The sequence below is a fragment of the Pyrus communis genome, chromosome 4, assembly GCF_963583255.1.
Source record: "Pyrus communis chromosome 4, drPyrComm1.1, whole genome shotgun sequence".
In the NCBI taxonomy this organism is placed as follows: Eukaryota; Viridiplantae; Streptophyta; class Magnoliopsida; order Rosales; family Rosaceae; genus Pyrus; species Pyrus communis.
This window is the reverse complement of record NC_084806.1, coordinates 10,460,882-10,472,210: the sequence shown is the minus strand read 5'-3', so window position 1 is coordinate 10,472,210 and position 11,329 is coordinate 10,460,882. Positions and strand designations below refer to the sequence as shown.

At 34.9% G+C, this 11,329-nt stretch overlaps 1 protein-coding gene across 1 annotated transcript; it reads left to right on the top strand.

Annotated features, from left to right (window-relative positions):
* Window positions 1–3,942: 3,942 nt before the first annotated feature.
* On the top strand, window positions 3,943–4,572 carry LOC137732295 (flowering-promoting factor 1-like protein 3). Its single transcript, XM_068471603.1, has one exon. It carries the CDS (start codon window positions 3,997–3,999, stop codon window positions 4,318–4,320), a length of 324 nt encoding a protein of 107 aa, XP_068327704.1. The 5' UTR covers window positions 3,943–3,996; the 3' UTR covers window positions 4,321–4,572.
* Window positions 4,573–11,329: the final 6,757 nt, after the last annotated feature.

Sequence of the window (11,329 nt, the reverse complement as noted above, 5' to 3'; positions counted from 1 at the left end):
ATTGCTCAATATATTACTATATATTTAGGAGAGAACCTACATCTCTTTAGTGATGAAGATAGGTCGTTGCTTCATTCTTTTAGGCTGGTTCTATCCAGTATCCGCACACATTTTTTACTTTCTACTCATCATCTGTCAATTTTTATCCTTTGGTCTTGTTCAATTCATTCAATCGGACGATCAAAAATTAGAAAGACGCGTGAAAGGTAAAAAGAAGTGTGTGGATAATATAACTCTTCTTTTAAAGAAGAGGTTACATTAAAAGGATGATATAAAAATATCTTGCTTAGTTAAATCGAGAGCTTAAAGATTGGCTTTTCTTGAGAGATAATCACATAGGCTTGTTGCGTGACTCAAGTAAGAGAGTTTTCCTTACTTTATGGAGACTTACACTTACCGATGATATAGAGAGCTAGGTTAAAGCGGAGCAACCATGCATGATGAAAAATGCTGGTCGGGACTATAGAAATGTTCCTTAAAAATTACTTGGAATTTCTGGAAAGAAAGGAAAATGGTTTGAAGAAAAATATGGCTTTCAGCTGATTTGGCATGTTGCAAACCTCGGGGAATGAATAGAATGGGGGGTTTAGATTTGCGAGGATCATTGATGTCTGAGGTGGGAAATTTCTCTGTGTACCTGATGATCTTGATGCATTGAGTTCCATTTGGTTGCTTTGATTTCATCTTTGCAATTTTCTCTAAAAACAGAAAAGGATGGTCATGATAGCATTAGGTTCCGTTCGGTAACGTTTGCGAATCAATTAAAAAATAAACAAAACTCTTTTGTAAAACGAAAACGACAAATAAGATTATTCTAAAATATTTCTAGAATGATAAAGTGCATATATGATCCAAACTCATGAGATTGAGAGGAATTTCAAGGAAGAGATGTGACAAATTTGGAACCGAATTGGGCAGAGTTCGTTGTCATGAGAAGACAAATGCTGGGTTTGGTCGGGTTGGGGGGTCTGTTTCAGAGGACCAGTGGAAGGAAGAAACAAAATCTAACAAGGGCATGATCACGACACTGCGGGAAAAGAGAACGGGCATCCTAAAGGCCAGCATGATATATGCATATCTCACACCATCTCCATTAGTTTGGTTGGGTTGGACTGGGATTCTGCTGGAATCCATCACTGCCTAGCTTTTCGGAAATTTCCAAGTCCCCTAAGACAAATAACCCTAGCTAAGTACCTAGCCAAAATAGAAGATGCCAAAAACTGTAGGGGTGTCTTTGTACTTGTCCATATATCTAGAATGCTAACCTTATATACACTATTCTAAAAATCCCCACCACCGCCCCGATTAATGCTTGTGCATTTTAAAATTAAGAAAGGGTGCCTAGACCTGCTTAGGCGCCCACCTAAACCACCTAGGTACCTGCCTAGCCCGCCCACATCCACCTAGGTTGTGACTCACTTAGACAAAAAATAGATAACTTTCATTTTACATTTTATTTTTTTTCAATAGATTGTAAGAAACTTGTTGAATGCTTAAATGAATACATATTATATGCATGTTCCCCATGTTTTCATTATGTTCCAATATTTCCTAATATATATATCATTCTATTTTGTAGTTTATAATGAAATTATATACATTTTATGTATAAACATACACTTATTTACACGAAATATAATAGATTTACTTAAATTCGTCTAATCCGCCTAGACCCCGCCTAGCCACCTAGGCGCTAGGCCCCAGCTTGCCATCCGACTAGCACCTAGCGTCTTTTAGAACATTGCTTATATATCAACTTCTCAACATGAATTGTGTTTATTGTAACAAAAATAGAATAGAGATGGAACTATCATTGGGAACATGTACGTACTTACTATATATGACCTCTTATATACCTTTTTTTTTTTTTTTTCCTCTCCTTTTTTCTTTAGAGATACTGTCGTCCCGTTTTGCTACAGTAAAACTGAATTCCTACTAAAAAGAGGCTCGTCTAACACACAATGCTAACCTAGTAATAATTTCACCTAAGTTTGCTTGCAATGCATCAAGATCGTAAATATAAGGCCTTTTTTTAATGTTTTTCAATAGAATAACATAAAACTTGGGGGCAAATTAATGAGGCAAGTAGTCAACAGTTAGGCAGATAAGTGTACTGCATGCATTTGGGGCTGGGGGGATTCGTATTGGTCATCTTTCGACAGAAAGTGAATTACCATGGTACTCCCAAATATCCCTCTCTCCAACAACTAGAATTTAGTATCCTTTTCATTTTGTCCCATCCTTCACAGCTCATATCTTTGCCACAACCATTCACATATTTGGAAAAGGACACAATGCCTTGAGCATCTCAAATTCTTCCTCTTAAAGAAGTTTTAATCTATGGTCATCCAACTCCAATATATTGAAACCGAGAGACACTTCCCCCTATTATCTATCTGAGGTGATATTTCAAATACGTATATAAAATCAAACCTTTCAAGTATATGGATGTGACAATTCAGTTCAACTATAAATATATACTCTTATTGTATTGTCTATAATGACATTAATCGTTAGATATTTATCTTGTCAGACTATGAATTGACCGATCAATATGCAATAATCCAAATTGCGAATCAGGTAGTTGCACAAATTTGACAAGAGAGCATCAAATCATTCAATGTCTTTGAAAATGGAATACAAGTGTCACAAAGTGAAATTGACACCTAAATTCAAAATATTCCACTTAAAGATATATGAGGTAGCTTACATAGCCAAGTGAATATAACACCATGCGTGAACTCTCCCTCAAAAAGCATCAACATCCAATCGCGTTTAGCCGATCCCCGTACAAAATAAGGAGCTTTTAGTTTAAATACAAAATTCAAAAGAATTTTAAGCTAGAATACCGTATTTTTAGTTTATGTACTAGTTGAAAAGTCAAACTAAATTTGCTAGTGAAACTGACAATACTGTGCAACCCTATCATCATAAGGCCATAGTCATTACCCTCCCCAATGAATTGTGACAAATATGTATGCATAAGACTTTTTTAGAAGAAAAAAATTTTGACTACGGTAATCTCTTAGGGCGTAGAGTGTAGTTCTCAAATTTTGGGCTCCTCCCAAAACCTGAGACATATACACCCCAAGCCCTAAGCTCCTCCTAAGGACAATATAAACCCTAAACACAAAATGATGCAACTTCTAAAACCCTCAACCCTCAAAATCAACTCCGGACTCTAATGGGCCTTTTAAAATTCTAAAAGAAATAAGCTCTTGATGATAAGATGGTAATCTTCCATGTCTTTTTTTTAGTTATAGGTCCCTTTTCTTTTTTGTAACATAAGGTGGTAGATCAACCCAAAACTAACTCAATACATTATTACAAACAGTTTGAGTCCTGGAGACTTCGATCATATAATCAAATAAATGAGCTTCAATCCATTTAGGTGGATTCTCAAAATAATAATACCCAAGATTCTAATTATAACTCAAATTGACAAGGCCATCAGGAACAACGTTCTTAAAACATATGTGTAACTTGGTAGTTAATACAAATATTGATATCTCCATGTGTTTATGCCCACAAAGCCAAAATGTTCAAATCATGATCATTTTCTATTATATCGGTATAGCTTGCTAATAAGCTTTCTCGAGAATAAGTCTCCATCCTAATATTTTTCCACAAGCAAAACAAAGATTCCCAATGTGGGGTTAAAGCCTTAGGGAGGAAAAAAATTGAAGAAATAAAACACAAGGATTCTCCTATCGGATATATGAAATGCCCACACTTAGATAAGTGATTGCTACTGGTCCATGGCTGCACGTCCCGAACACCATGATCCTTACTGTATCTTACAAAGATTCCCTCACAATCAAGTGGAACCCACCTTACCCTACTATACCCACATCCAAACATGCCCGTAATTTCATCTCTCCAAAATTTAACCTCACGACACTTCATTTTACCTATAAATACACATACTCTACGTCCCAAACTCATACAAACAACACATTCTCACTCCTTAGTTGTTTAACCTTCTCATCACCAAACATGTCTGGGGTTTGGGTTTTCAAGAATGGCGTCGTCCGGTTGGTGGACGGGGCGGATTCCTTGCAAGGCTCCAACGCCCGGCCGCGTAAGGTGCTCGTCCACACTCCAACTGACGAGGTCATCAGCTCTTACGCCGTGCTCGAACGCAAGCTGTCCACGCTAGGCTGGGAGCGATACTATGACGATCCGGACCTTCTTCAGTTCCACAAACGATCCACCGTCCATCTCATCTCTCTCCCCAAGGATTTCAACAAGTTCAAGTCCATGCACATGTATGACATCGTTGTTAAAAACCGTAATGTGTTTGAAGTGAGGGACACGTAGTCCTTGGACTAGTTTGTGCAGCGTGCTGGAAGTGTTTGTGATGACTTTGATTCTGTGTTCATTCGTGTGCGTTTGTATGTTTCTGCAGGTTTGGGGTTTACTTTTGATTTTTGGTTTGGTTTGGTTAGGGTTTAGGGAAAGCTAATTAATTAAAGTAGTCAAAGAGTCTGTTCGATGATTGACTGTTGGATAATACTCTGACAGTTTGTATAAATTGTTATCATTGTGCAATAAAAATTGGGTCTTGACTGTTGTGTTGTGTTCTTTGTTCCACACTCCCCTCTTGTTTCCTTGGGAGAAAAAAGAGACGGCAGTTTCACTCCCTTTGTTTATAAACCTTTACCAAAAAGATAGGCGAATTTCAGTAATGTTTTTGGAGAGTTTAAGTCCAGAGAAGATGCTTTGGCATCTCTTGGTCACTCCCTGCAATCTCCGATCGCGTTTGCATGCATGGAATCATGATTTTCGGTCTCCCTTGATCGTTCTGGCTCTGGTTACGGCAGGAGCTTGTAGATTAAGAGCATTTATTCTTGTATATGAAGTCATAGGTTTAATTCCTCCTTCCCATAATATTATAATATTGTTTGTACATAAAAGAGCTAGATTAATCCAAAATATTCGAAATAACTACATGTTTCACAAATATCTTGCGGATGAAAAACATTGATCTAAAAGGTTGCAAATGATGTGGAATTTGATTTAGCATATATATGTAGCATTCTTGGCTTTGATGGATGCCTTGTTGACTGGACTAAGCAACGACTACTCGCTTAATTTGCTTTGTATTCTTTCATGGTCTCTAAGATGTGTCGAAGATCCTTTATTTACTCAAAAAATACAACGAGACATTTATATTAAGTAATGAGTCAATTATAATAATTTAGTTAAAATTTGTAATGGCGAAAAATAAATTTAACTTACAAATAAATAAAATTATAATATTAAATAATATATATGTCACAAGTTTTATACGTAGACATGGAGTGTTTTATGATGAAAATTTATTTTGGTGACTGAATATAAATTTTATCAACTTTTTATTTACGACTATTGCGGTTCATCATGAATTCACGAAAGACCAAAATCATTTGGGCATACGAAAAAGTGGATTACCTTAGGCCAACCATTTGCTTTGCTTACCAACAACGTAGTGCTGCCACGTGTTTATATACAAGTGGCAGGGGCTATCCACTCAGTAAACTGCATGCAAAATGCCGAAATTACCCTGTACAAATAGAACAAGTGAAGGCAAATTATAGGGTTTTCATATGCCCAAAAGTGGAATAACAAAGCCAGGCATGCACAAAAAGCCAGCAACTGGCATAATTTGGGTGATAAAAAAACAAGACTTTTCTTGAAATATTTACCTGGATATAGCAAAATCAACTTTGACTCAAAATGGAAATTTTGCCACATATGGAAATATACATGTCGAGTACCACAAAAATTGTTTTGGGAGTATTGCTTGGTAGCAACTATTTAAGAACGAGTAAAAGTTTCTACTCAAAATTCTTCGTATTCAAATTATAGAGATTTATGTTTATGATTAGAACCGTTCATGAATCATTCTGTCAATGTCATCTTCACAAAAAATACCAAAAATAAAAATAAAAATTGAAACTGAAGTCGTTTAGTAAATCTATTGTAGCCACTGGCAAAGCCAAGTACAAGGCTCCCCTAGAAATAATAATTTACAATTTCCTATTTACATAGAAGAAAATTTTGTGTGAGGCTCAACGCTCTACTGGACAATGTCTAATGACACTACAACTCAATCAAAATTTAACACGTGGTAAAATTTAACTACAATTTCCTATTTACATAAAAAAAATACTGATAAAAATATTATTTCCATAATTAAAACTACAATAAAACAATAATAACACCCCAGGCTTCCTCTACCGGAAAAGCCTCAATTGCAAGTCTAAGGGTGGGAAATAACTCTAAATATGGTTGATCAGTTTCCTAAGTAATGGATGTTTGTTGCTTTCATCCCGTTCCTCCAGTTGATGTATTAAATTTCCCTTGTCTTCAAAGAATTGAAATCCTGTCACGTTATATTATCTCTCAATGATTAACTGGAATTGTATAGACTTTGGTGATGAACCATTTTTTACAAACACAAAAAAATCTGTCTTTTATTTTTCAAAGAATTGTGCTAACCATGACAGAAAAATCTAAAGAGAAAATATAAAGCTTATTCCCTCAAAGTTTTGTGAAACCATACCGAAGTCGGCGTCGACAAAGGAGAGGTGAATTCTCAAGTGGAGGGTGACATCAAATCAGATCAGTCAATTTACAATTGTAATGATAATGGTTGAAAATAATGTATTTATCTTTGGAATATATTTTCAGTTTTTATGTAATTATGAAAGCTTTAAAAGGTCAACTATGACAAAGTACAGTTAATTTTTATCACATGTCAAATTTTGATTGGGTCGTAGTGCTGTTCGGTATTGTCCAATGGCACGTTGAGCCTCACCACTAGTTTTTCTCATAGCGTATGAAGAGTTTTGGTTCTTTAAGCTTAAAAATATTAGTCCCTTCGAGACATCCGATAAAATTGGAATGATGCAGAACTTAAAAATATTAATCTTTTGAGCTATTTTATTATTTTTAATTGTCATATTTCACTCGGTAAATGAAAATTTTAAATCTTAAGGCTGCTTTTAAGAAAAATAAGAGTTAAGCACATCTTCAAAGGAGATGTCAAAATGTCTAAATCAACAATAATAAAAATAAAAAAAACAATTGTAATGTTTTTCAACCGAGAAACTAAATCTAATATGACATGACATGGAATGGCAGCTCTACCATTTACTGTCAAATTTGACAACAGCATCAAACATTTTGTTATTAATTTTTTTATCAGATCTGCAACTCTCCTCTCTCACCTCCTTCAATGGCGTCCATGGCCACCCTTTTCGTCAACACCCCCTACCCCTCTCACTCTTTCCCCAAGCCGTCATCTGCCCATTTCGCCCCCGTCCTGAAGTTCTCAACCCATCTCGGGTCCAAGCCCAGGACCCGCCAAAGGCTCCGAATTTCAAACGAGTTGATTGAGCCGGACGGCGGGAAGCTAGTGGAGCTCTTCGTCGAGGAGTCGAAGAAAGGCGAGACGAAGAAAGAGGCGGCGCCGTTTTAATTTTCTTGACAACCAAACTGAATAGAGAAAAATTAAAGGAGGATACTTGAAGGACACCTCAAATAAAAATTCTTGAAACCGTTCAAAGGCTGTAACTTTAATTTCCAAAAACCCTATATAAAGTCAACAATCCATAATTTAGTTTCTTAAGCTCTTTTTCTTTTTTGGTTTGATAACTTTTCTTATGCTTTTCTCAGCAACCAAGCAAGTATTTATGAAAAAGGGGAATCGATCAGACCAGATATCATCATAATGAATGGAAAAGAATCCGATATTTGGTTAAAACTTAAAATTGGATGAAAATTCAAGGAATACGTAATTAAAAACAGAGGGTGAGAATTGAATGCGTGCCTGCTTACCTCTTTTGTTTGTCTCTGGAAGGAAATGGGTGCTCTCTCTCTTTCTCTGCGCGTGAGAGTGGGGGTGGGTTAGGACTCCGGAGTCTTCATTCCAAACCCAGAAAATAATAGTTTAATAAAATAAAAAGAAAAGAAAATGGTGAAATAAAATAATATTTAATTTAACATACTGGGTGAAGAGTAAAATTTTGAAAAATGTCAAAATGCCACATAGCCTGTCAAATTCAAATTTTATGGTTAAAATTTGACATCTCCTTTGGAGATGCTCTAATAAATGTTAAATAAACTCTTCATTTTAACCAATATTATAATTTAATAGTAATAAATTAAAACTTCTATACTACAAATAGTTCTTTATTTTATTCACTTGAAGGTTTTGAAGGCTAGAAGCCTAGAAAACGTAGTATAAATTTCTTACATCAAATTATTTGGTTTACTATTATATAACTTTATGTAGGCAACAGAAGATTAAAAATTTGATTTCGTAGTAATAATTTTAGTTTAACCCACCAACCGAATAATTCCTAGCTACACAATTGATTGTAGCAAATACATAGACGATTTGTAATGCTTTTATCAATTCAGTTCATCTTTTTAATATAGTTCGTTGACTAAATGACTATAGTTTTAATAGATTTTTCTGCAGAGGTAATTTTTATAGAATGATAGATAATATGAATGATTTTGACCATAAACACGAAGTTCTATAAATCGATAATGAGCAAATTTAAGTTGAAACTCTTACTCATCCCTTGAGTAGCAAAGTACTATTCTAGACGTGGCAAAAATGTAAGTATAAATGTTATTACTTTGAATTTCTTTTGGGCATCATATTGTTATTTATTCAACCTGCATATAGGTGAAGCACTCGCTCATACTTGGATCAAGACAATGACATTGGAAAGCAAGATATGCATTGACAGTTCAAGCAACATGCATATCTAAATAGTTTCCCGAGAAATATGGTGCACATGCACGAATGAATCCAAAGATTTTGGAGCCACCATCAAGCTGCCATTCATGGAGCATGCCTAAGCAACATGTGCTATAAAGAAAGGTAATTGAGGAAAGAGATCTCCTGATAAGTATCCTAAAACCAAAGGACTGAGGCTGTAAAACCTCATGAGGATAAGACTATAAAAGTAAATATATTATGTCTATATGCCCCTCCCTTGTTTCATTAAGTGGTCAGTTCCTTCAAATCAATGGCCTCTCAAAAATTCCAAGGGCAATAATAATAGAACAAAACTAACCAACTGAGAACAAGGATCGGTGTATGTATGTATGTATGTGTGTGTGTCTGTATATATATATATATATATATATGCACACACACAAATGTATATATAAGATGGAGTAGAGCCAGCAATATTGGAGCTGTTTATCTCTCTTTTTACACTATAGATATAGATCCACAATTAATAATTATCCACAATTGATGGAACAAGAGAGATCCTATTTGTCTTTTATGAGTTTGATATGCAAGATCAGAGCTTTTGTCATGTCAATGTCATGCAAACCAATTTTATATGAATCGTCAAATAGTTATTTACAGAGTTTTATGTAATTCCAACTCCAACTCCAACTCCGGACTACGTATTGGGATTGAATATATTCATTGAAATTCAACTTTAAAACCCTAATTAAGAACCAAATATAGGTATTTAGATCTAAGGAAATCATATTAGGTAATTATGGTTTCGCCAAATCATTACTGACATCGGTCAATTCTACTCACGATTTTGATCCTAACTAAATCAAACGGAAATGTGCCCCGAGTGCTAGTGTTTTCTTTTGTTGCTTTGGAAGGTTGTTAAATACTTTGTATCGGATATAAGTAAATATTCAACACTAATTTATACTAAAAAGAGAAAGAATAGTTTGAATTCAGAATGCAATAAAGTGAAGAGAAATACTCTAATAACCAATCAATTCATCACTTATAACCTTGTTAACTCATTTCTTGGCCACGTGACCAAGTCAAGGGTATAAAAATGTTGGGAAAAGGATCCTTGCCGGATCCCTTTATTAGGGATCCTAGAGATTCCATGATTATAACCATTCATCGTACATCGTGCGATCAGAAATCATTTTAAAATTTAAATTTTAAATTAAATATAAATAGTACCTAACAAAAACTGATCCTTTTTCAAAATGTTGGATTCACGTCTTCAAAATTATATTAAATCATTCTTAGGTTTAAGTAGTAAGTACATTTAAATATTAAGCTTTGATTAGCCTACATTTAAATATTAAGCTTTGATTAGCCTTCGGGCGAGTTCAACTAGCAAATCTCTTGGATGGAATGGGGATATTCTCTTGATCCTCAAATCGTGTCCGTTCATCGTACATCTTGCGGTAATAAATCATTTTAAATACTTTTATTTTAAATTAAATATGAATAGTACCTAATGAAAACTGACCGTACGATATACAATAAACGGACAAGATTTGAGGATCCCCAAGATCCTCATAAAGAAGATCCAGAGAGGATCCTCCTAGTCTTAGATGTGCCATGGTTTAATGAGGAAAAGTCACTTCTACGCAACAAAAATTGTGGTTTTAGCTGTGACTCACTTTCACTACCACAAATTTCAAAAGAGATTATATTCACACACCCCAAATTACTTCCCTCACACCTTTTTGTTTTTTTAATATTTTTTGACACACTACTAACACTTGATAAATAAATAAAATAAAATAAAGTTAAAAAGGTGCAAATAAAATAATTTGAAGTATGTGAATATAATCTCTTTTTGAAAAAACAAAAATGAAAATAACTCCTTGATTGGTGAGCCAAACATGATTAAATAAGGTAATACTAAGATACACAAATATTGATACAAATTCTATGATGTTCTAGAGGAACCTAAAGCCTAATCCACCAAGAAGGAACCCTAGGTAGCTCTAATTTCCGGAAAGGGATCCTCTCCGTATCCCTTCCACCTAATTCTTCTCATCAAACAATCCAGACCCTTGAAATTTGATCCAATGGCTAAAGTTATTATAACTTTAGAGTGGGCCCATGTTTTTAGCCGTTGGATCAAATTTCAATAGCCCGAAGGATCCCTTTCCCTACTAGGTGGAAGGGATCCGGAGGATCCCTTTCCCTACTTTCCAATTGATTGGGATGACTATTGGGGACGATGTATAAGCTTCAGTTTAATTAGTCTAAGCACGCCTTTCGTAGTATTATAATTTTTTTGTTCTTTTCCAAAAGTTCATCTTCTACGCTTGCCTTATTTTTTTTTTTTTTTTTTTTTTGAACAAACAATATTATTACACTAAGGGGGAGGAGTTGAATTAGTCTCACAATGGGCTAGCAAGTAATGTGGCTCATATTCGCCTTTGGCAAGAATCGAATCTAAGACCTCTCATTTATAAGTGAAGAGGAATACCAATAGACCCTAGTACTAAGTGACACCTACCTTAATTTCATGGGACTAGTTTTTCTTTCATGGAACTAGTTGGACTTGGACTCTCATGCATAGAATTGGCAATTTCT

What these genes read in the sequence shown, in the direction of transcription:
- LOC137732295 (XM_068471603.1), top strand. Translation starts at nt 3,997, where the DNA reads ATGTCTGGGGTTTGGGTTTTCAAGAATGGCGTCGTCCGGTTGGTGGAC.